This window comes from Anser anser (genome assembly GCF_964211835.1).
Source record: "Anser anser genome assembly, chromosome: 6".
NCBI lineage: Eukaryota > Metazoa > Chordata > Aves > Anseriformes > Anatidae > Anser > Anser anser.
In genome coordinates this window covers 27,568,414-27,594,533 of record NC_139726.1, presented here as the reverse complement: position 1 = coordinate 27,594,533, position 26,120 = coordinate 27,568,414, and the positions used below count along the sequence as shown (strand labels likewise).

General features: G+C 39.9%; 1 protein-coding gene and 1 long non-coding RNA gene across 2 annotated transcripts; one reads left to right on the top strand and one right to left on the bottom strand.

The window, feature by feature from the left end:
• The first annotated feature begins 5,122 nt into the window (after positions 1-5,122).
• Positions 5,123-12,089, top strand: LOC310901850. The gene is made up of 3 exons (XR_014586215.1): positions 5,123-7,113; positions 9,846-10,036; positions 11,478-12,089. It is a non-coding gene; the product is annotated as an uncharacterized lncRNA (long non-coding RNA).
• Positions 10,064-26,040, bottom strand: CPO (carboxypeptidase O). Its single transcript, XM_083842293.1, has 11 exons — positions 23,682-26,040; positions 20,459-20,534; positions 19,908-20,032; positions 17,570-17,681; positions 16,870-16,971; positions 16,016-16,120; positions 15,299-15,409; positions 14,086-14,176; positions 13,318-13,520; positions 12,210-12,294; positions 10,064-11,017 (listed from the first exon to the last, which is right to left on the bottom strand). The coding sequence occupies exons 1-11, from the start codon at positions 23,873-23,875 to the stop codon at positions 10,749-10,751; spliced, it is 1,473 nt and encodes a 490-aa protein (XP_083698419.1). The 5' UTR covers positions 23,876-26,040; the 3' UTR covers positions 10,064-10,748.
• Between the last annotated feature and the right edge of the window lie 80 nt (positions 26,041-26,120).

Below are 26,120 nucleotides of genomic sequence, written 5' to 3'. Positions count from 1 at the left end.
TGTGTGAAATGTGCTGTTTTTTCAGTAATTTCAGGATTTTGCACCGGTTTCTCTTTAGTGATATTGATCCGTTAGAGGATTGGGTTAGGGTCTGGGAATTTTCAGCACCTCTTATTGTTGTCCTGTTCTCTTGGCTATAGTTTCATGTTAAATAAAATGAAAGATGGGGAGGGAGAATAAAAAGACAGGGAAAAGAGGAAATCATGGTGACCAGATTTATGAAGCAGATTGTGATCTCATGAAAATGGGACAGAAGAGCCAGCAGTTATTATGGGGCACCATATTCATTCTGTCCTAGAATATGCACAAACAGGCTTGGCAGATCATCCCCAGGAAAAAGAGTCCCTGAATTTGTTTGTATATTTACACAGAGATGTAAGTATAATTGTTACAGGACTGCACAGTCCTGAGTGGCAGGGAAATTGCTGCTGTGCTCTATGACTCTGTTGTGTAACCAACGCTCTGCGCCATAAATCATCGCCCAGTTACACTGTTCTGCTGGAGAAACTTCTGCTACTGCCCTGAAAACATAAAAAATAAATCCATACTATTTGGCTTTCAAAGAGCAAACCGTGGCTGTGTCTGGAAATTTACTTCCCTGGACACACTCTATACTAACAAAGCATGTTCCTTCTGTGCAGGCAGATCCCAGGAGGGAAGAGCATTTGGTATTTCTTAACTTGGGATCACACTGGTAGGACTGGGCCTGTTTTTTTTGTTGTTGTTTTTTTTCTTTTTCTATGACTATCAGTCTCCTAAGAAACAAAATGGGTAGGAAGAAAAATAGCAACTAGGCTAATAACGAAACTAGGGGAAATCCCAGCCTGAGTCATTGTAGGAAAGGGAATGAGCAGTCCCCCTGAGCCTTGTGACACACATATTCAACAGAAGACATTGTTCTCGGTTATCATCCTGCCACCTGCTGAAGATGCAGGGTATGTCCTTACCAGCTCTTCCTAAAGCTCCCTGCTTGATTCCCATTCTACTTACTTATAAGAAAGCACTGTTTTTAACAATTGAAGAATGAGACAGTCCTTTCTTCTGCAGGAAAAGGTGCCGCCTTTGCTCTAAACGCCCTGCAGGTTCTTTCCTCAGTTTTCTAGAGCTTTCATCATGTATATTACTTTAATTAATATGCAGTATAAGTTGTGTATTGATATTGGCTCTTATTTTGTATATTACATGGCTTCTCAGCAATTGACCTTCTTTTCTCAGCATCCTCTTGTGGTTTTGGTTCAGTTCTTATCTATTGGTAATGCAATTGAGTCTGCTATGTCTAATAATTCTAATAATTTTCACAGAAAACAGTAACATAACCAAGCAGCAGAATTAACGAAGTCTAGTTTCCTCTGAAATTGCATTTCTGCCCACACAAGTCTGTAACCCACTTCTCAATTTCCATCATGTGTGCCAGAAAACACCCTCAGTTTCCTCTGTTCTCCTCTTAGAGAGTGCTTCCCCCCAGCTCGTTTTTAAAAGACCATATTACTGACCTCATCACACATCCCTTTCCCTCTCAAAGGTGCTAACATGGGCTTCTGTATGCCACACACACACTTTTTTTTTGTAGGAGCTTCTCATTTTTGTGACCTTTCTCATATTGCCAGTTTGGCAGAAGGCAGCCAGCAGGTTCAAGGGTTACTACAGAGAGGCTGAGAGGTAGGCAGCGTGATCTCTTAGGCTGTATTTCTACAGAAAGAGAGGATAAAAACACAACATGATTAGAGCCCGAATCTTTTTGTCCATGGATGTGTGTTTTTGGAGGCACGTTTATGCCACAGAGCTGGTGATTTTGTTGAGGAACTACTGTGTATACTCCAACATATTACAAAATCCTAATATTTTACCTAACCTAACCCAACATAAGCTAAGAGCTAACATTTTACCATGCCCCATTGAAGATGATAGAAATGTTTTAGATAATGGTTAATTTATCTAGCTGGCTGTGAGAGGCTGGGGACTGCATTTAACCAAGACAAAAATTCCCTGCTATTTTGAACTGCTTGGAAGCTAGCAGGGACTTTGTCTGACTCCTGATTGCACTCCCTCACTGTTCCCTGTTTTCTAAATTGGCACACGTTGCCAGCAGTGCCTGCTGCCCAAGCAGTAGATGGCATGGCTTCCTGGAGGGCTGTCAGCATAGGTCTTTTAATCAGTCGGGGATTTGTCGCTGAATGAAAGAAATCTCACTCAGACATCTTTCAAGTGAATGGTCTCCACAGAATTCCCAGCCCAAGTTACCGTGAGAAACTGGGTAAAAAGGTTTTAGAAATCAAGCTCTGATCACAAGCATGTTGGGATTTACAGGGTCAGATCCAGCATTGCTGAGGGCAGCAGAAGCTTTACTATGGACGTCAGTGAGTGCAGGATTAAGCTCATTGCCACTTAGCTCCCATAGTGAAAGAAACCTTAGAAATTTCTGAGGTATAGTTGATGTGCTGGACTAATTCCAAGCTTAAATTTGGACTAGTCTGTACAGCAAGTTTAACATTGCCTTTTAAACTCTAGTAAACTGTCTTTTCTCCTAAAAACAATGCATTAAACAAAATATATATATATATATATATACACAACGTATTGGAGGTATGGTGCTGTTTTGCAAATTCTCTTCCTTATCATCTAGAAAAAATGACTGCTCACCAAAGAGGATTATTTTCCACTCTTGTGTTTGGAAAATGCTGCTGTTCTTTAGTGAAGAGCCCTTGCAGACACTCAGGCTTTCTGTGAGGTCAGAACTCTGCACGGCATGCTGCAGGTTGTTGCTGGCACATCATTGTATTAACACTCCTGGTAGGTTTCTCTAAAGCATCTCTGGGTTTTGAACCTGAGGAAGAAGTGGAGTACTGTAGCAGCATGTCAACATTTGTTTTCAGGCATATCAGGAAAACCTGCTGCACTTTATATAGAAGTCTAAGGTCTCTGTCAAAGAAAAAAAAAAAAGGTGACCTTTAAGCAGTGTGTATTTCAGTAGAACACCTGTTAAAGATACTTGCAAGTGCTTTTCATGGCTTTTCTCTAGAAAAGCAAAATGGGAAATCAGCACTGTACTACTAAAAAACCTATGTAAGACAAATGTTATAGACAAAAAATATTGATTAGCACTAGAGTGCTGTGTGTTTTTAAAGTAGACCTATGCTTAGAAACTGTTTCTTTTCATTTGAAGCCATTTTTCATTTTAAAGCTCAGTGGTTCGTTTTGAATGTTACAGGCTAGCGAGCAGGTTGCCAACTGAGGCTCAGAGGATCTGGGTCCGTTCTGTGTTCTGCAGTTCATCTTCCTAGGTACCTAGGTACGCAAGCTGTTTTTCTTTCCCCTCAGATTATATGTGTTTTTTTAAGTAGTTTCTCTTGTCACTAAAAGACTTTGAATAGCTGTGTGTTGGCCTCACTCGAAGTGGCACCAAATTAGGTACTACAAGTCACATGAAAGACAATATTTTTGCTGTTCAGAATCTTAGAACTCCAAAAGAGTTGTGCAGCAGGTGTCATTGCACTTGATTGTACAGGGAGGTGAAATAAGTGGTGTCTGCTTGCAGTAGGGGAAAGTGCCATTTTAGCCCATTCAGAAAAGAAACAGCTTATTCTTTCAGCACCCTGGCCACTTCTACATCCACGTAGCCTCTCTGAAAGGACCTTCGCCTGGCAGAGACCTGAAGAATAACTTAGCTAGATCTGTGGGACTGACCAGCATGCCAAATTTGAGTGATCCTGAACATGCAGTAGGTATAGGGTTAGAGCAAGTCTTGTCTCAACAGGTATTGTAGGCTAGAGGACTCAGCTGGAGTTCTCGATTTTCCTTGGAAGGTAGTCAAAGAGCTCAATCTTCTGCTGATACTATAGAGAAAGTGTACAGTAGATAACATCAGATCCCTGCTAACCTGGACAAAACCTGCAATACAGCTGGAAAAAAGGCTTCAGGACCTTCTTACCAATAAACCCTAAAGGAAGAGACAGTTTCTGGAACTTGCTGTTTTCCAGTCCCACGGATGCTGTGGGTCACAAGACAGATGACTAATGGGCCACTGTCTGACAAGCTGTTGTCTCTGGATCCTTGAGAGTCCATGGGATCCACAGAACTATCTAAGAAATGTAAGCCTATTGCCAAAGTCCTGTTTTTGCTAAACGAAACAAATATATTATGTAAAAAAATACATATGTATAAAATATGTATTTCCTGTGCTGAACAGTTGCACATATTGGAAAAGGTTGAAAACTGAAGCTAGAAGTACAACTCCACAGTTTGAATGGGGACATGGAAGAAAAGAGCTTGAGACCTTAATGACTCAACTAGACAACCTGCCTGTCCCCAGTGTGCCCTAGAGGGCAATCCTAGGAGATAGATAGTCTTTCACTGGCCTTTTTTTGTCATTTCTGATTTCTTTGATTCTGTGCATTTCCACATCCTTTAAATAGAACAGGACTCCTATCAATCTCTTGATCTGTTCTCCTGGCACACGCAGTGACAGTCCTCTGTGCAGATGGAGCCAGGGGAGTTTTAGTGCCGTATTTTGTTGTGTTTTTTACAAAAAAAAAAAAGCATGTCCAAACTGCTTTTGGATTCTCCACCCCCATCATTCTGCTACCTCTTCCCATTTCTTTGCTGCTTACGTTTCATGACTTCTCTCCTGCTTGTAAGATATATGCTTTATTTTATAATGTTTCTCATGCACTAAAACAAGTGCTAAGTCAAGCAGTTACCAGAGCTGGAGGATCTAACCTGCCTCCAATCGGCACAGCCATCATGTAATAGCCATCATGTTACCTTTAAGTATAGATTATTATTATTGAGCGTGTATTACCTTGGCTGTTTGCCCAGCATGTCCTTGATAACTGAGGGTCACAAAAAAAAGAGTAATGCTCCGGTCCTACTTAATAAGACATAGGATCAGCATGATTAAAAAGGCCTTAGCATTCAAGAATCCTTTAAATTTGGCACACAAAATTAAATTTTAAAAGTGGTTTAGATTGCTTTTCATGAATAATTGCTATTAACCCTTATTCCCCTTCTTGTCCCTTCACGAGACTATTATTGATTCCCTGTTCCTTGGTCGCTAAGATATCCTTGGATAATGTGTTGGGGATTTCAGGCACTAACAGGTTTATCAAAGTAATGGAATTCTTTAGGTAGCAGGCAAAATAGATGGATAGATGCGCAAGTGGCTTGATACTGCCTCTGAGGTGGGAGTAATGCCAAGTAAGGCATTTTGGGTGTGATACTCTTCGGCACTCATTTTCCTGATGGAATTACATTTTCCTGGTGTGGGAGGGTTTGTTACCCCTGAGAATGACCCTTTTATAGTATTTCCTAGTAAACTGTTTGACACAGAACTCGCTTTCTGAGATTTCTATCCCCTTTAAGTGTTTTCAAAATCACACACTAGTTAGTTCAGGTCCATGTCCCAGGTAACTGGTGAAGAAAAGGGCAAATTAAGAGACAGTTCCGATATCGCAAGTGTTTGGCCACAAGGGATCTTGCTTATCCCAAGCAAGATATATTTTTTCAAGTAGAAGCTAAAGCATAGAACAAACAAACAAACAAAAGCCCTTGCTTTGTTTCTAGCTGAGGTCGCCTGGAAAGAAAGTTGTGATGTGCATATCTAAGGAATATACAGAAACAGTGACTGAAGTGAGAAGAGGGAATTTGGAGTAAAGTGGCCTTTGTCATAGATTCATGTGTTTTGTGTTTAGAGACTAGGAATGTGGTCATTAAATACAGAGTTATTTTCTTGTGTTAGGTGATCCTCCTCAGCCCCCTCCCAGGCAAAGCTGTATGGGTATTTGAGAAACGGGAGAGATTGTATTTTCAAACAAGGTCTGTCTCTTTCAGACACCCGTGCAAAAGAACTAAAGCTAGCAATGATGACATTATTAGTCCATCTGTGACCTACCCATTTCCTCTTTCCTTCTAAAGTCTTTGTCAGCACAATAAATTTCCATCATTTTTGCAAATATTCTCCGTCATCTATGTATTTTCTATTGTAGGTACTATGCAATCCTAACCAACACTCCCTAAATTACATTGCCTTCATTTGAGTCCTTCCCCCACAAAAGAGGGCATCTGCGATGGGGTGTAATTTGTGGTCAAGACACTGAGGAGAATTAAAAGGTGTGAGCATGACACTGCATTTGCTCTTACTGCTTGCCACAGGCTGCCTTGGGAACAGCACAATTGTATTGTTTGCCAGCTTTCAGAGAAGAAGCTGGTTTTATGAATGCCCACCATGCGCATAAACAGACACTGTGATATTTGGCAGACAGAAGCAAGTGATGACAGGTTGTGATCAAATTATTCATTTATATTTTATACCAACAAGGATCATCCAGATTCATTGGAAAGCAGATACTGGAAATAAAAAATGCATTTTAGAAAATACTTTAATCAAGAGTACCCAAGTTTGCTAATTCTAATGTCCAATCGTCTGAGCCTTAGAATTCTCTTTATTATCTTGATCTTTATTTTTGGTCCCTTCTCAGCTTAGTGATCATGAAGGAAAAAAAAAACACCAGCCTTGGCTAGCCATTTATGTTGAAGCAAATCATGAGCACAGCTTGTCATCAAAGCAGTGGGCTCTGCTGTATTATTTGTGTATGGTTTAACTGGAAAACCCATCTAGTCAAGAAAACCAAGCTCTAGATGAAGCCAAAAGAAGGCACAGGGAATGAGACAAAGCTTACCAGGACCATGAACACTTGTGGGTTGTAGGCTGAGGGAACCCAAGACAAGCTCAGGATGCTTTGATTTCTATTCAGAGCCTGACCTGTCCATCTGAAGTTGGTCCCAGCTTACTTTGGAAAAAGTAGTTTTAGCTAGAGAGATTTGAGACCCGAATGGCTAGGTCTTCTGTTGTAAATCAGTACCTTTCCATTTACAATCATGCCTGGAACATACTGAGACCATCTTTCTGTGTATCTGAACAAACTTGTACCAGCTAAGACTGCTTCTAATTTTGATACACAGTCTCAGATGTTCAAGTCTGAGAGTTTTCTTCAGACCTGGCTTTTCTTTTTCACTTGGAACAGAACCTGCACCCAAGAACAATGTTTGAGTGGACTTCTGGAGCATAAGCACTTTATCAGGAGATAACAACCAGGAAATAAGTGCCTCCCCTGGAAGGTGAGCTTACAGTTTGCTCTTACTGCTTGCTACACTCCCTTCAAAACTGCAGGGTTTTGATCTTCCACCATGTGTGACTCCAAGAAATGAGGCTACACACATTCGTTTAATAGTATAGTTCCCTCGTGATATCTTCACTTTCCTTAATGAGGGCAGTGTTGCTAACTTGTTAGGAGCCTGAGGACTGTCTGAAATTAACATCGCGTGTAGGAGAAATTAACAAAGAGGAGCTCCTTGCATGAAATTGAATGAGATCACTGATGGCCCTTCCTTCAATATTTATTCCTATATTAAGGAAGAAATATTAATAAGGATAATGTAGAACACTCTTACTCAAAACTCAGATGCCCTTGTTTTTATTCAGTAACCTGAATGACCAAAGGTAATTAATCCTTTTCAATAACAATTACATGAGTAAAGCAAGCATGATTTGGGTGCATAACTATGAAGAAGAAAGAGAAGAGACACGGGTATTGGTAAAATTACTGGGGAGAAATAACAATCAATAAAAGAATAAGTTTTGCGTGATAAATTCTGTTGTGTTTACACATGAGTAAAGTGAAAGCCACACTATTGTCTCAGTATGATAATGCAATGCTTCTGCTAAGAAATCAGAATGTGGCTCTTTCCGTAGTTCATCCTAAAGCAAAAACTAGCAGAAGTCAAAGAGAAAACAAAAGGAATGTAGGAGAGACAAAGCCAGACAGTGGATTCACGAAGTAAGGAGAGTTTCAAGAGACATTCGTAGTATGTTTTTCTTTTAAAATTTTCTTTGCAAAATGTGGTTGACAAAATACACCCTCTCTGCAGTCATTTATCAGCCTCACTTATCACCCTTCTACAAGCACAAAAGGTACACGGAGATGTCAGCAAACTGGGAAGGTGTGTGAAATAAGAGCCCGTGTAACGTTTGTAAAGATCAATTTGCTGCAGCCTTGGCCTTTTAGTGGTTGTAGCTTGGTTGTGCAACGACCGCTCCTGAAAGGGGCTGTAAGCACTCATTGTGGGACATCAGTTCTGCAGTGGCAGGGAGGGCAAGGTACTGCTTCCACACAACCTTTGTTTGTGGTTTTACTGTGCAAGGTGGGTGAGTCATTGCTGATGGATCCAAGGAGCTGTGTACCTAAGGATGATCAGTGTGCTGACAGTGGCAGACGTTCTTCAAAATAATGATTATTGCTAAATCTCTCTCTCTCTCTCTCTCTCTCTCGCTCTCTCTCTCTCTCTCTCGCTCTCGCTCCCGCTCCCCCTCTCTCCCTCCATTTTTTTTTTTTTTTTTTCCCCGGCAGTCTTCCTCTCCCCTTCGGTGGTTCTGGAATGCTGGAGGCAAATTCTCCCCTCATCCCCCTGCCTAGGGGCCACGTGCAGGTGCATCTTTCCCTGTCTGCTGGTGGTTATTGTAGCAAGGGGAGTTAATAAGGAAATGAGCCAGTCCACAGAAATCTGCTAATTAACCTTGGGACACACCTGGTTTTATCTTGTAGCGGCAAACAATTTTATCAAAAGATCCCCAAGATCAGCAAAACTAACTCCCTTCCAGTCTGTCTCTAGGAGTCCAGGCTGTGCGGTGTCTCCGAATCCAGGAAGGGGCCCTGCCCAGCAGCAGTTTGTACCAGTAAACTCATGGGCTGGTTTTGGAGATGATGTGGTGGCAGCCCAAGCTTGGGTTGGCTTTGGCAAGGTGAACGTGTGGGCACTGGTCCCCAGAGGGCGTCGCCATCTGGTGCTGGTGGCAGCCCTGGTGGAACTGGGGGGCTTTGCTTCCGCTTGCCAGCAGAAGGCTACAAAACACTCATGGTCAAAACCCATTTCTTAAAGACAGCTCACAGTGATGGGCCAGATGGGCTTGTCTTGCTTCTTACGGTTCCAAAGACACAATATACAAACATAAATTTAAAGCCTTACAAGTTACATACTAAACTAAACGTAAGTTTGGGGAGTGATGCTCCTGTGGGGAGAAGTGCTAATTAGTGACACCTTCTGCTACAAAGCCCAGTGACAGACGGGTCTTACTGTAAATGAGTGGTCAGCCTGGAAGGACTATGCTCTGGGGAACCTGCAGGAGTTAGACGGATTTAGCTACACTGATTGGTAATAATCTGTGGACAATGAACACAGGAGCTAAGATTTGACAATGAACCATACAGACAAAACGACAATAAGATGTGCTTTGCAAAAAGGACAGCAAGCTTTCATCTTTATTTTTTTTAACACTATCATGGTAAAGTGTAATCCATCTTTCTCTTGCCAGCATCGGAAGGGAGTTCGTCAAAAGAATTTTTTGGATTCTGCCACAGAATATTGATGACATCATAGTCAAGTCACAGAGTTTTGTTGTACTTTATAGCTTGAGGACAGTAATATTATGGTCCTCTCCGTGTGCTTTATCTGTTTTATACCAGAAGCTTTTGATCTATGTTTGCCATGACTAGCTTTCAAGCAGTCATTAAAAACAGACAAACAAACAAAAAAAAACCACTCTCTTCCTCAAAGTTGGAAATACTTTGTTGAAAATCTCTGGTCAGAACACTTTCAATTTTCAAGTGGAAACTTGAAGTCTGCTAAGAAAATTAGACATTACATACATTTTTTTCCTGAACTTTTCATTTTCTATCAAAAAAAAAAAAAGATTATCTGTAATAGCCAAGCCTGGTGGACATAGTTCTGGGATGCAGAACTCCAGGATTCAAAGGCAGATAATACATGTTTAAAATAGGTTTTCTCTATTTTAGTGAACGCCCTGCACCCTCTGCTGTTGGCTGTCACAACACATACAGAAGCTCGTTCCTTGGCACTTCCTTCTGAGTGGCCCAGTCTGAAGGTCTCTGCTCAATAAGCTGCAGTGGTTCCTGTCTTCTAGCACTCTGTCGAGCTTCCAGAATTTGAGAATGCAAAGAAATCACTCTCCAATCTGCTCTGTGAGGTAGGAATAGCTCCTCATCCTCCTCTTTCACTTCACTTTTGTATTTAGTAAGTATTTGGGCAGTTCCTATCTTCACCTATTTGACTGCTTCTAAGTGACAGGGCCACGCATCTTGTCAGTCTCCACATGCTCGTACCAGCTCAACTCTTCAGCTTGTTTCTGGCTGCTGGTGATGGTTACCTGATTACGGCCTTTCCCCAGCTTTTTTTTTTTTTGAGCTCTGTTTTTTCAGATAAATTTTGGTATGCCAGTTTAGGGAAGGAAGGGGAATACCAAGGAAGCTGTCCAATTTTCTGTACTGGGAATTGGGGATATATAAGATTTGTAGGCATCCTGGTAAGGTCAGCAGTGTCAGGTGGTGGGGAGAATTGCAATAGGGCAGGACTGTGGCTGACAGAAGGGTTGCATAGGCCCAGGCGAACCCCTGAAAACGTGTTCAAGAACCAAAGAGTAATAGTGCTCTGTCCCCGTGCATACTCACACTGGCTTCTTGCACGGGCAGCAAGTGAAGCTTGAGAGATTGCCACAGCTTTTCACCCTTTCCTCCTTCCCTAAAACAGAGCTAACAAAACCACAAGTGGATGCTTGAATTTTCTGGAATGAGCCTTTATTGAAATATTTGACATTTAGTTCCTCTGCTAATACACTTTTGTCGTTTCAAAGGGATATTACGCCTTGTCTGGTGTCTCTTGGTGGGCTCTCTGTGGTGTTTTTAAGAAGCAATCCATGTAAATACAACACTCAGGCAAAGGCTCAGGCTCAGGCTGCCTGAGGTCAGCATCACAGCCCCACCTGGGAAGTACTTCTGATCAACATAGTCTATAATGGTTGTCACAGCTAACATGGTCTCCTCACATGTGGGCTGGATCTGGTCAGAAGGTAGAGTAAATCCATGAGTACCATTGTCTCGCAGTTCAAATGTATAGGAGAAAGGAATGCCAATCATGTGAGCCCAGTCCCGTGAGGAGCCTGAGTTACTGTCTGTGAATTTAAAAATAGAGGGGAGATGTATTTCAAAGAACAATGCTTAATACATATCTCTTGCTATAGTTAATGCAATGTTATACCAGAATCCCTGAACTAAGCAGTAATCATACATAACTGTGACATGGAGACCAGCATTTCTAGTTGCTCCAATTCTTAAAGTCTTCCATGGAGTTTCCTAAGTGAAACAATTTTCCATAAGATGATATTGTACAATAACAAGAGATGAGTTCCACAGATTCAGTGTTTATAGCATTTTGCCATGATCAGTGTTGGATAGAAGGTGGATTGGCCATTTTTCTGTTCTGGTACTTCATTTCCTACAATGACACTGTTAGGAACTTCTTTGTATATTTGTTTTTAAACATGATTTTGTTCAAGCCTGAAAAAGTTCTGGCTACTTCCTGTATCACTGTTTATCTGCCTCATGGATCTTTTTTTCTTCTTACCCATTCAGTTTAAGTACAAACCCTGGCAACATGCACTCCTTGGCATGGAAAAGTTACCTGATATTTACACCACATTGCTAATGCAGGGACTGGCATAGACAGACATAGTGAATATGCAAAACCACGTGTGTACTGAAGCCAGCTACTTACTGTTCTGAGTGCCTGGCATGACTTCCTGCTTGGTGGGAAAGGATTGTTTTTACCAGGCAGTCTCTAGGGCCCTCAAGTCCTCTATGTTAAGACTGTCAACTAAGATCAGCTGTAACGGTGTGTTCGTGATGTGGCTATCTGGTCTAGTAGGAATGAGACTGAAAATGACATATTTTACACCGAACTGCAGGCAGCTGCAATGTGATAATGTCTGATGGAGTAACTGTAGACCTGATTGGGATTTTAATTTTTGCTTGACTCCAGTGAAGACAAATAGGAGTTCAGCTGCTGACTTCAGCAGGGTCAGGATGATCTATCACCAATCTCTTTCTGTCCCCTGTGATGTATCTGTGAGGAATTCACGTAAGAACTGGCTTCTGATCAATGCTTCCTTCCTTCCTGCAGTCAGCTTGATACGGTACAGTGTTATCTTGTATTCAAATGACTGTTACTTGGATGTTCCACCAAACCAGCCGATTAAATATTACTCAAAAAAGGACCTTGGCAAAACAGCACTTGCTGATGTCTATGACGCAAGAATGACTCTCTTCTTTGAAAAACAGAGCAATTAAAGGGGAAAATAAACTCACATAAAATTGAAGAGGTTGATCCTACTTTATAACTGGTCCCATGCTTTCCCATCAGGGCAGCAGCTGCTTTCTGTGCAACGTGCATCTGTACGTTCAAAATACAAACAGCGTTTTCGTCAGTACCACTAAATTTGGCAATTATTCCGAGTACTCCAAAATTTGTATCTCTTTCAGCTGTAAGTTTACTTGTAATCAGCCTCAAGTTTTATTTCTATTAGTTCAGGACTCTAGAGAAACCCATTACAAACATTTGGGCAAAATGTTCTTGATTTTTTTGAATGCAAATTACATTTAAAGAAGATAACTGTTATTAGGTGGAGAAGATACCTGTTTTGTTTTAGTGCTAGAGAGATGCATTTTGGAGAACTAGAGTCTATGCTGCATAGCATACTGATACTGACTACAGCACTTATTGATCTCTTACACTTCTCCTATCTGAGTGATGGTGAGTCTGTCTCTCACCATCTTTAGAAACTGAACCATAGACAGACTGAATCACTTCTCCAGTGTCTGGTATGAAGTCAGAACCCAGGCTCTACATGCTCTTTACTAGTGCAACAGCTATGGGAATGTTCATAAATACACATTTTAGTGAACTTAAATTAAACTACTCAGAAACCAAGGGAGAGAAGTAACCAAAATGTAGGTGTCTACTTTGCTCCCATTCTCCAAATGAACATATTTGGAGTACCCATTATGGATACAACCCTGACAACCACGTGCATGTAATGTACCAGCATCCTAAAGTGCAAACACATTCTTGCATGCAGCAAATGATTGCAAGGAGACCTTGGTGCTCTTCTCTACTTACCTCTACTGTACTGTAGTAACACTGTCTGTAATAATTCATTTTTCCTACTTTAAGATGAAAGATGAGGGTTAATTCTGAGGCAAAGAAACCTTGCTGATACTGCCCATACAAGAGACAACTGAGAAAGCTGAGGAGACCGCAGCCCAGCGTGAGGGCAATGAGCATGCTAAAGCCCTGGAGACATGCCTCAAAGGAAGCTTTCTTTAAAGAAAAAGCAACAGCTCAAATAGCGTTGTGTCACGTGTTACTGCTTGTACTATTTCTCTACTGGTGTAAAAGATGAATGTTTTGCCCTACCAGTTCTTCGTTGTTACTTGGAGGTGTGGTTGTGGAACCATATGGAGTGAGGATGTACTGTCCGTAGGAGTGTATTGTTAAGTAGCACAAAATGTCAGTCTTCTTCTTTTCAATAAACTGGGCCACAGCTCTTGTCTCAGGCTCTGATTCTGGTTCAGATCCACAGAAGATTTCACTGGTGCAGTTATAAGAAACACCAACACCTGGAGAGGAATACAAAAAGTGAATTAAAGGAGAGACATATTAACTCCAGTTCAGAGAGAAGTTTACCTGGGGGCATTAAGGAGTGCGTGTGTGTGGGCAGGCAGACTAGAAAGCTCAGGGGGGCTTGAATGCTTTACTCTCTTGGTAGCAACTAAAATTTGAAAATTATGAAATATTTTACATGCACTTCCAGGCTGGCTGCAACGAAAACACTGACACAACAACAGTATACAATCTGTCAGCAAACCTTTGGAGGCTCCTTGAAATTCATGGCAAATACAAATGCTGGCTGTTAACTGACTGACTCCTAACACTGGTGATGCTTGGTCCTGCAGTGAATTAGAAGTACAGTTGTGTAAGCAGTAATCTGCTGCTTGCAAAAGTAAATGCCAGTTGAAAGTCAAAGGCAATATTTTTACAAACCAGGTTTTTATTTTTACATGTATCTTGGTGACAATGGGATGAGTATTCCTTTCATATAGGATTTCATTTTATTTCAGAGACTAGTTATTACTCTTGCTTTATTTACATTTATGTAGCTGACATGAAACACTTGGAACTTACTGCCCCAGGAGGAATTGAAGTTTCGGTTCAGATCTGTCCCGTAGCAGGTGCCATTCATATATGGAGAACGGTTTTTCCTCCAGAGACGTTCCTAAACAAAAGTAATTTCAGTTAAATAACTGCAACTCAATGATCTAAAGAGACTAATGATAGTATGGCGTTGCATGCCTTTGTTTTAGACCTCTGCATTCTTGAGTAACTCTTGCATTGTAGGGGACTCTGTTCAAGGGTGATAAAACTTAGTGATCAAACATCTTATTTACTACTGCCATGCTGACATCTTCCACAAGCCTTCATGCACTTTGAAATGAACTTCTGAGTTTTTAAAAAAACAACGATATTATTTCTGTAGTACTGAACTGCTTCTGTGCAGTGTTGCATTTCTAAGAAGGACCTGACATTGTGTAGGATACTTCTTTGTCCAAAAGAGATGGTAGCTGAACTTACATTTGTTTCAGAATCAAGAAGATGAATGCTTTTTTGCCATCTAATCTTGCTGCTCTTTGATTCATTGTTAAATTCACTTCCATACTTGGTTCCTGCAGAACTCACTGCACTGCCTGTATGAGCCTCCTGGCTGAATTACCAGTGCATCCAAGTGCAGTGTGTGGTGTGCTCTCAATCTACTGGGGAGTAAGCGGCGAGACAACAGGGTCCACATGGCAGTAGACTGAACCTTTTGGCCCATGCTAATGTTCCGAATTAAAAGATGTTTCTACATTTTGCATTATTCTCCATATCAGAAAAGGAAGATTATTTGGGAGAGCACACCTATTTCAAAGCCAGATAGCCTAGCATTTGACCAAGTCTTCTGCCCCATGCTGCAAAGGTGATTAGATCCGTCTGCTAGTTGAGATTTCTTGCAAAGCACAACTGACTCCTCCAGACATGTTTAACTCTATCATTCAAGCCTTGAGCTGTTAGCAGGGAAATCAGTCCATTCCCAGAATCCCAAAAGCAATGGATCCTATGGTTTTGACTTTCTATCTTCCCAAGGCTCATGACATTTGCTAGGAGTTTTTAGCCCTGTGATCTCAAGTGACTGCTGATTTACCAGAAGAAACAAAAGCTCTCTGCCACAGGAGGATTTGTGTGAGTAATGATTCTGTCACTGTTCTCTGTTTAAATATAATTGCTATGACTGTGTCTAAAATGAACAAAACATGTTGTGCACATCTAAATTTCGGTCCAGTCCTGGATTTTCACTACTTACTGCTTCCCAGGAATAGATATAACCATCAACATTGAGGACAGGCAAGATGTAGAGATCCAAATTCTGAAGAAACCTTCTTATCATTGCATCAGATTTGTAATTTTGCAGAATCTGAAAAGAAAAAATACAAAGGACTGAACAGAGAATATAGTGGTAATCACTGTAAAGAGATGGTTTAGAAATATCATCAAAGAATCACTCACTCCTGGATATTACTGTGGTATCCAAGATCTACTTGATCCCCAGATATATTGAGAGATCTGCCTTTTGCCATTAACAAAGTGACAGTGTATCTAGTTGTAGTGCACTTCCGAGGGTGCAGAAAATGAAATGCATGATGCCATAGGCATTGTGCACCAGGTACTTTAGAACATTGCTATACTGCATTTTTAGGGATGTTTCATTCCAGGGGGACTGTCTTTGTGATACAGAGAGGCTTGATCCAAAAGCCGCTGTGGAAAAGGTAGAAATTGCAGTCTAGTTAAGTGTCTTTGGAATCAGTTTAGATAGAGGAAACAATGTGCTAACAAATATTGTCCTATATCTCATCTCATCTCAAACTGTGATTTGAACTTAGGTTTCTGTATTGTGTACTAACTTTGAACATCATATTTTAACAGGAAAAGCATGATGCTTGGTACCACTGTAGAGAAGAAAACTGAAGTATTCAAAACGATCTGTGTTTTTTATTATTTAGGTGGAAAAGATAGGGCTCACTTCTTTCACAAACCACTGGCAGAAGGCTGGAGAGATCCATTCTCTGGCATGAATCCCACAGTCCATCCAAATGATCTTTTTGGGTTTATTTGATGGTTGACTGATCTGAGAGAGTATAAATATGGTCATTTGGCAAACTTAAATTACAATAAAACAGCCTAGCCTAATATATAAAGAAAAGGATGTTCCTGGATATACTATTGAGTTATCTGAGATGATTATTATTGCAGACATCATTATGATAAGTTCTCCTTCCTAATAAGCCCATCTCTGAAGTATCTCAGGGCAAGAGTTTTAAAGCGTCTGTTGAATAGAAGTTTCAATAAAATAGTTTCTTCTTCATTTATATTAGTCATTCACAGGTCTGATTGTTCTTACTCTGAGATTCTTTTTTTAGATGGGGAAACACAGAAAGGCAGGGAATCTAATTTTACTCAGTGATGGGAGCATATTAGACAATAACTAAGCCAATTATTAAGACTACAGTTTTTACTAGAGCTACCAATAAAAAGTATCATGGAATACTTGTAGAAGAAATGTTATATGCTGTGAAAAATAACAAAAACAGGAAAACAAAACTCTTGGTCCTCACACACAGCTGTTGCCAAGCTAGTTTCACCTTGATTTATATTTCTAAACAAGATTCCAGTTGAATTATCTGTTTTTACAACATAACAGCAATAGCAAGGTTATAGTGATAGTGTATATGAATGTTGGGGAATCTTACTGCACTGTAGAGGAGTAAAACCATCTTCTTCATTTCAGTGAACTGGAATAGGCACAGTCTTAGGGAAGATCTGAATCCTGTTTTCTCCTTTGTACTTTTATTTATTTTAATAAAGTTCCTGCCTTACCTGCAGATAATATATTGTTTGATTCTCAATTGTCTTCCCCAGGTGGTGCTGAGTCACCAGCTCACTGTTGCTCTCCTGGATCTGAGTCATCCATTTATAAATCTGAAATAGTCACAGAGAATTCTTGGTGCTAAGGCGGAGTTTCCTTTTCTTATCCACCTCTATTTCCAGATTAAAGGATTTTCCTAGACAAGCAATGTTTTCTTCAGACCTAAGCTATGATATCAATCTGTGATATCAGTTAACACTTATCGAAGGTCTTTCCTTGCCTGCAGGCAAAGACATGGCCATATCTCACTGGGTGGTAAAAGACAACATCACTGCAATACAACACTGATACTCTATCCCGAATCTTATCCAACATGCCCATCCCATTGGGTGTTTTTCTGTTTGTTTTTCTGTTGTCTTCACTGGATGTGGAACCACACCCTCAAATCTCCAGAACTGCATTACAGTATCTGCCATATTAGTATTTATTTTCCACATGTAAGTTCAGCAGGAGACTTATGGGTAGCTTCAACAAAATACGTGAGGACAAGATTCTAGTCAAACAGTAAGGACTGATCCTTCAGAAAAGACCCCTAAAAGCCAGAAGGAGCTCCAGTGACTTCAGTAGAGCTTTCTGCAAGCAGGGAGGTGCTTCCTGTGGCAAATACAAAATAGCAACAAAGAAAGCAAACAAACTCAGGTTGATCTTTACCTCTTCCATTGGATGATACTCGGTATAGTTGTAACCTTCAGGGATCTGCCTGTGGCTTCTCTGCTTTGGCATGCTCTCATCCACAAGCTCCTGCACATCATGTATCAGGACTCTGAGAGGAGGGGAAAGGGGGAGATAGGAAAGAAAACAATCCCTAATGATTACTGCAGAACTGTCATGGTGGGTACACAACTTATATTAACAAATAAAAAGCTGTAGCCCCTTGTGTTCTGAGCTGCCTGGCAAATTAATCACCATCAGACAAATGGTTACTTTTGTGTAAGAGAAAGTTCTAAATACTGAAGTCTTCATTGGGTTTTATGAATAATTAAAGTAATAATTTTATCAGATTTTTTTTTAACCATTGACCATTTTCAAAAAAAAAAAAAAGTTCAAGATCTTACTTTCCTTTACCAATTCTACTCCTGGGCAAAACTCTAAAATAGTGTTTTTGGGGAAAGGCAGGGGGAAAGTGAAAATTTTAAGATTACTGTTTTTTTGTATTTTATAGAGACATTTTCAGTTTGCGAAGACTTCATGTAGGTGTTTGTTGCACTTTGAAAAAATCAGAACAAACCCTGATCTTTTCTTTAAAAAGATCTTATTGCTTTTTAGCTAGAAATTAGTTCAGAAAAGAGTGTAGTATAAGGCTGATTCCATGAGGAAGAGCAATCCATAAAACTTTTGCCTTGGCTTCAGAGAACCTTGTATCAGACACTGTTATTTCTTACTGAAAGCTGCCCCTTGTTAACACTCACAAATCTGTGCTCATTGTAAATGATTGTGATAAGACAATTGCAAAGGTAGCTTAAATACTGATTTCAAACACCATAAGTGCTCGTAGCCTATTCTGCTGACACTAGCACCAGCTGGCATTTCTGGAAACTGCACATCTAACTTTTAAGAGTGGTTACAGCTGACTGTCTCTCTGGGCTTTGATGTTTATTCACATCTGAACTTCAGACTAAAATGTAGCAGTGCAAATTCCCATGACTGAAACCACACACAAAATGCCTTATCAGAGCTCTGGAGAACAGAAGTCCCAGCATCTGACACAGTCAGAATATTTATGTCCTGATTATAATTTGTCATTTATGTCTCTATCTTTATTCACCTAACTGTCATGTTACCTTCCTTGCATGTCAACTACCTTCTAAAAGATGGCTCCAGCTTTGAATCTGTCGCAGGAACTTTAACTGTAACATTGCCTTATTGCTTATCTCAACCCCTCTGCAATACAAAGCCAAAATTTCAGCTTGACTTTTAAATCACCCACCGCTCTCTTTAGGACCTTACACAAGGTGGATACAATTCTGGCTTCAATCAAAAAATAAATAAATAAAAATTAAGCTGCTAACTTCTGTTTAATATTTAAATTTCCCCTAGAATCAACTGAAGCCATTAGAAAATGAAGAGCCTTGATGTAAGTAAGAGGCTAAAGATCTTGTATGTTGTCATCTGGGTCTGAATACCTAAACCAGATGCCAGACCATGAATACTGGCTGCCACCTCATCTCTCCCCATGTCTGGTTGTCAGGGCATCACACTTACTAAAAAGAATTTGTCAGGCAGGATGTCAAGATCAGCTTTAACTCTAAACAGCTTTGAAGTGGCACCAATCCTCTTTTAGCTTATCTTTCATTGGTAAATGTCAGTGTATGTCCATAGGCCATTTGTCATCAGCCCTGAGTGACTGCAGGATTGTTTATATGAAATATAGCTAGCTGCTGGTTACCTGGAAAAGTCAGTTCCAAATGGGAGTGAGATTGTATGAGGAATAGATCTTATTTAATCCCATCTAGCTTTACAATCACTCTTTGTATCTGAATTAGGTCTTCTGGTTGGAAACAAAAGCGTGGCCCTTAGCATAGATGAGTGGCTGGATAGCTGTTATAACGCAGCTTGGGGCTGTCTGCAGCTAGTGGCTCTCACCAGTGTGCAGTGGGGACCTGCCACAGGGACCTTTGTTCCAGGCTGGGATTTTTCTGTTGCAATAGATGCTGCCTGGAAATTCTCCCCATCCTAGCCAGGGGGCAGGGGAAGAACAGTTAGGAAGACTGCAGTTTCTGTTCTGTCCCAGATCCCAGCTCCAAATTCACAGTCCAGGCTAGTTGGAAGGTGAATAAACAGGGCATAGAGGAACATGCTTTTAAAACTCAGAGGTAGCCATAGTATCTGTGAATTGGGCAAGCCAAGATAAGTTGGAGGCGCTTGGAACAAAGATTGGGTCCTGTCATCAGTACTTGCTGACTGTTCATTGGAAAGGGTTTGATCCTTCTGTAATAGCAAGGAAGATTGCTAGAGCCAGCCTTTCTTATCAGGAAATTAGAGGTCGTACTTGTAAGAGATCATATGTTGATCTAAGCTGTCTTTCACCTCCTGCACCAAAGGAGCTGGGACCCTTATGTGTAGGTCTTCTCCAGCCTGGATGTCTTCAGACAGCTGGGGCTTCCACAAGTCCAGCTAGGCAGATGACAAAAAGGAAATGCACAAATCAAGCTCTGTTCTCAGAATGAGAAAATATATTTATTTAGAGTAGTTGCATATCAAAAAAAAAAAAGGAAGAAGTTTTTCTTGAGATTCTTCCCTTAACTTTTCTCCAGCCATCTGTTCATAGAGCATGCAGCACAGGCTCAGTGTTTCCATTGACTCAGGCACCATTGATCACGAGCAGCACCTTCCCAGAGCCATGCAATGAAACTATCTTCTCCCCATAAATTCCTTCATCTAGTGGAAAGGCAATTTAGCCTTACATTAAGAAAAAAGTCTTAGGTAAAGCTTTTTGAAGTTTACTTTCACCTTCATTCCTGTCCAAGCTTACATGCAAATCTGTTTTACATTCCAAGCCCCCTCTGTGCTTTTTAGGCACACCTGGTTATTCTTACTCACCATTGAAGTGCTGCAAAGATGCTGAAGATGCTGGACTTGCTGAAATGTTTCTGGCACAATATGCAAAACCTGATCTCTGGAAATTAAGTACAGAAACAAGATAGGTTTTAATATCTGTTAAAGTAGACATGATTTCCATAAATCAAAAGGAGATATTTTGTTATGTGGAAGGAAGACAGAGCATGTAAATGAGTGGTGTTCTAAGAAAAGCATGTCTGAGTGATGAATTTCTGGAATGTTTTAGCTACAAACAGGACTAAGTGATGTGGGTTCTCTGTTGCTGGGGCATTAGGTTAGCTCTGCTTCCTTGCTAGTGGCAATCCTTTATTCATCATATCAGCTTGCATGAGCCCTGGTGTGTGTTTCTGCCTTTGCAGGACTGGGGCCAAAACAAGATCACTGATAAAATCTCTTTTTGTCCCTCCTGTTCAGGAATTGTTCAATTATTCCAAATAAGCTTTGTGCTTTGCTAATCTATTTCAACATGCAAAAAAGTTAGATTGCCATGATATCACCAGTTGCTAAGAGACTGGGATGTTCACAAACTACTCGCCATAAGAATTGCCAATTTATTCCACAAACAGTGAATAGAGTGGTCTCCAGAAGCACATATTCTTACTCAAATAGCAGAAAACAGAAAAAAAATATTGTACAGGATCTAGTGTTTTAATATTTTCAAAAATGACACACAGATCCAGCGTCTGGGAATATATTTTCATTAGGCCCCATGAAACTTTCATTTACTGCAGCCTTAATCTGAAAAAAAAATAAAATTGAAAGTTTGAAAAGAACAAATTAAAGTGCTTGGAAATGCAGAAAACAAATCTGTATGCTTTATAGAAAAAAAAAGTAATTATTTTCTTTTTTTGGGGGGTGTTCATTCAGATCAGCTTTCCAGGTCTGATAGCAAGTGTGATATTTCTAATGAAAGGATTTAATAATAACAAGCAGATTTTGACAATTTTGTTGTGTTTCTCAAAGGTGAGGTGGCAGTTATCTACTACTGATGTGGTCAAATGGGGAACCTGGGAAATGTTCTTACTTGTTAGTAACCAATAACCACAACTTCACAGTCTTCTTCAGTGACTTCAGTAGGCTTTGAAGCCTTTATAGGTCAAGTACAAAAAAAAGAACATTTGCATGCTAAGGCTTCTGTGATAGAAACTCTTATTGCAAAAGCCTTGCATGGTGAATCATTATGGTCATCGATATAATATGCTCTCGTCATCTGAACTGCAACTGCTATCGTTTGTGCTTCCATACAAATGTACAATTATCAGTTGAATATACATGCAAATAGAATTCACAATTTATTCACATTATCCACTGAAAAATAGGAGGGTGGGTTTTTTTTATATCTCTGTTGAATATATCACCTTTGCTGATGAACTAACAGAACTTGATAGTTAAAGTGGGCTGTTTGCAACTGGTTCAGGAGATGCTGTTAGCACATAGCAGCACCCTAATCTATGGGGCAAAATGATTACATTTGCATTGCTAACGGTTTGATACAACAACCATGGTATCTTTGAAATAGATCCTTGTAGAATAAACATCTCAGCTGCAGTTCTGTGTTTATTCTCCAGAAATGCCTGGGCTTGCTTCGTTCTTTGTCTGTCAGGAAGGGAAACAATATCCTGTAATATCTTTCTATCCTCATTGACATTATGTCTTAATTACACCAAATGAAAGAAATGCCAGACAGTCAGATTGCTGCCAGATGGCCAGCTCTTATTTACTGATAAACCTTTTACAATAGCCAGTGTGGAGACAGATCATTTTTAATAGTACACTAAAATTAGAAAGCACACACTCATTTATGATTATGGACTAGGATTCTCAGTGCAGAAGTGCAAAGTCAGCCCATGTGACCATGCAAGAACAACATTTTTTAAATGCTACGGTTAAGCTTTCTTACCAAATTAAAGGACCATTCTCAGCACAAGCTGCATTTCCTTGGATGTTCATAGATCACATGCCTCTGATATTTAATTTAAGTTGTTGCATAGAGCAAATTACGATGAAAATGTTATTGCTGCTGGGCTTTACCGGTTGCTTCATCTTTGTGCAGGTACTGCTAATCCAAAGTCACACAGATCATTCTGTTAAGTGTGTTTTTAAATCCTATGCAAGTACTCAACGTGTTCAGTCCTGAACAGCAATTAGAAACAAAGTTGAACACTACATAATCAGGGGTCCATGAATTCTGCCCAGTGAAAACACCAGGCTCTGAGCAAGTCCCTGATACAAATGTAAAGATTAAAGGGAAATAACGCGTTGTAAAGGGAGATATAGTGATTGTGTATGCTCTGCCAGGAGCTCTGCTAGGAGAGGTGTTGAACAGGTATACTATGAAGGTGCTTACTTGCTTGGTTTTATGTTCTTTTTAAAGCTGTATCTAGGGGGTATAATTAACCCAGAAGTATTAATCACAGGGCTACTTTATTGACTTTAGAAAATTCTATATATGAAGTTATATATGGATAGTTGGTCTCCGCACTATATTTGTGCCCCTCCTGCAAATCACAGCTGCTGTAAAGGCAGTGACCTATCATTCCTTGTAAAGTTGAGGGTTAATGCCTATCAAAATTGTTTAGATAGGCAAACAGCACAATTTTATATCACTCATTTCTTAGGAAGCAGAACTGAGAACGGAGAATACAGCAAAAGCAGACATTTCAGACTTTTGAAAAATACTTGTCAGTTAAAAAAAAGTGATAATCTCATTTTGTGAACACCTTTGGATGAAGATTGTCTGGACCAATTTCATTGGCTTTTTAAATTATTTTTACAGATTTACAACAGGAGTTCAGCATCTGAGCATGTTCTTCACATAACCCCAGATTTCTTTTATTAATGGATCTAATTTTGCTCAATCATTTTGTACTCAGAAAATATATTTTATTCCTACAGCATCTGATTTCAAAAATTCATTTCAAAGTTTTGAAAGAGGATCAGCCAAATGATTTTCAGCTAATGGTAGCAGAGATGCATTGCAGGGACATTTTGCGTCTCCTGCAGCAGCCACCATATCTTTGTTGGCTTGGATTGATTCACTCTTTCTCATTTCTTGTCTTTATGTTTTCTTTTTTCAAATCTTACAAATTTACAGGTTAGTAACCCTTCATCCACATTTTCATTTCAGAGATGTTATTATTATTTTTACACAGTTCCCGAGAATGTCAGTGATCGCACAGTTCTTCATGACCCCCTTCACACTCACCCATCATATTGCAGATTCAAGCTGAGTTTTCCAGGAATTAGAATCCCCAGAGAAAAGGTCATCCCAAGAAAAAGCCACATTTTTGTGCAAATAATCCAGGATGGATGAGGATAGATCTGGACTGAATGCTTCATTTGCACAATTCTATTATATAACCAGACCTGCCCTTGTTCAATCATTAACTTCATGTTCATATAATTGTACTTTTTGTTAATTGTTCAAGCTTTCTGTTTCACGTCCCAAAATACAAACTCATATGAATAGCAACGTTCTCACCGCAGCACTCCTTTTAAGAAGTAGAATTTTTTGATATGCCACCTTGAAACCTTTAAAAACGTTATATGAAAATGTTGGTAGTCTTTGAAGAAAACGTTACCTGCAAGGTCTATGGCAACTAGTGAGGATTATGTAAAAATTACAGGGATAGGAAGAACAAGAGAATACTGGTAAAATGAGCTCCATCCTTGCTTTGTTCCTTCCCATGTATATGCCCTTGTGGAGCACTTCCTTGACCTTCTAACTGCAGTTTTGTCACTTGGGTAGCCAAAAAGAGAATGTGAAAGAAACAACCAACATTTGTTTTGGAGGGAAGGATGGGGATTGCAGAGTTTCACCTAAAACTACATTCATTTGGGCCAGATCAGTCCTGGGCCACAGACTATCAACTTTACACTGCCATAAAAAGTGTGTCGATATACTCAAAATGGTGGGTTGGTTACTGTCTGAAATACTTCATTTCCTATTTAGTTCATATATCAAGAGTGAGCAGTTGAATTCTTTCCTTAGTAGACCACATTTAGACATATAGCACAATTCTTCAGAAAGAAATTGTTTCACTGATCTTCTCTCTTGGAGTAAAGCCATCCCATTGTCCTTTAATACAGCAGACTGCATGGATTTTGAGTGAAGAAAGTCCAGTAAGTCAGTTTGTTTGTGTACACATGCAATGAATTTTAACTGTAATCATAGTGTCCTTCTCAGCAAAGAATGAAGTCCTCTTACATTACTGCCAATGCTGTCATCAAGGAAACAGACAGCAAAACTGACCAGCTTAACTCAAAAGTGTGTTCTCACAAAACCAGGCTGCATTCAAGAGAAAAGTATGCTGTTCTTCATAAATCACGCCAGACCTTTCCCACTTTTTGCCTCTTACTATTACTTGCTCAACTGCCTGATTGTGAAAATGATGAATATTTCCCTCCATGCAGATATCCAACCCACAGTGACTTCCAGAAGAGCTGAAGGAGGTCCACCTTCAAAGGATTAAAAATGGATTAGAGTCCATTCTTACAGCAACTCCATCTGTGGAGGAAACAAAAACAAACTCATGTTTGGAAGACCATATTCTATATTGACACCTCTGCTCAGATAACCTTTCATTGTTCTTCCTTTGTCCACAGTATAGCTATATGAGGTAGACTAATGTTTTGAATTATCTTTCCTGTGGTGGTATCTGTGCCCTTTTACCAGACCTGGCTTTGAATGGAGTACAGTCCATTGACAAGGACTCAGAATCAAGAGACAAGGAAAATGGAGGCATAGAGTAAAAAACCAAAAGGCTTCATCATGTTTTTTTTTCTCTTGCAAAAAAAAAAAAAAAGGCATGTACAAATGGCACAAATCATGATATATGATAAAATTCAACTCCAACCCAAACCTTACACCTTCATCCTGAAAGTAGAATCTATTTATTTGGTGGTAAAATCATTACTCCTCTGATGCCAAAGAGTTATTAAGATAGATAGGGTCATTTTGTTTTTGGGCATGGGATTCAGAAGAGATGACAGTTGCTTGTTAGGTCTTAGATTCAAATTCCTTTGAAGTCTACTTGATTTTAATGGGCTTTAGATGAAAGTCCTGTACAAATAATCATGGACATTTCTCACTGCTTTAAAAAATGGACTTGTTTGGGGGCTTGGGCAGAAGATTTGTTCATAAAAGAAGATACTTAAGTATGTACTTAACATTCAGCTTGTAAGCAGCACTGCTGAATTTGGAATAAAAGCCATTAGAGACATTATTCTGCCACCAGTGCAAAACTACCTTGGGACAAACAGTTAGAGTCAACAAGCCTATTGCCCTCTTGGGCATAAATAATGTCTCTCTCAGAAATAAAGCCTGTTCTTTGGTCAGGTTCTTACTGGCAGCTGCTTATCTTTCTAGCAAATGTGAAAGGCAGCTTAATCCATTTATTCCCTCCTGGAAAACTGTGTAAAAAGACATGGTACGTTCTGAGGAGAGGAAAGGTCATAAGCATATGGCCATGTGAAACCATGCAGTGTCCTTTCTTCCAAACAAGTTTGCTCTGCAGTTCTTGCATACGTTTTCTTAGAGCTTCAAAGCATTTTTTCAGCATCAGTTTAGCCTCTTAACCGCCTCCTTGACAAGCAAATATTATTTCCACTACTTAGAAGATTAAGAAAAAAGGGGAAAAAAGTG

Excerpts from the sequence above, each read along its gene's own strand:
- CPO (XM_083842293.1), bottom strand. The coding sequence starts at position 23,875 with ATGAACATGAAGTTAATGATTGAACAAGGGCAGGTCTGGTTATATAAT. Across the intron at positions 16,972-17,569 it reads AGTATCATCCAATGGAAGAG|ATTTATAAATGGATGACTCA; the intron begins GTAAAGATCAAC and ends TGACTATTTCAG. Across the intron at positions 15,410-16,015 it reads GCCAGTGGTTTGTGAAAGAA|ATTCTGCAAAATTACAAATC; the intron begins GTGAGCCCTATC and ends TTTTCTTTTCAG.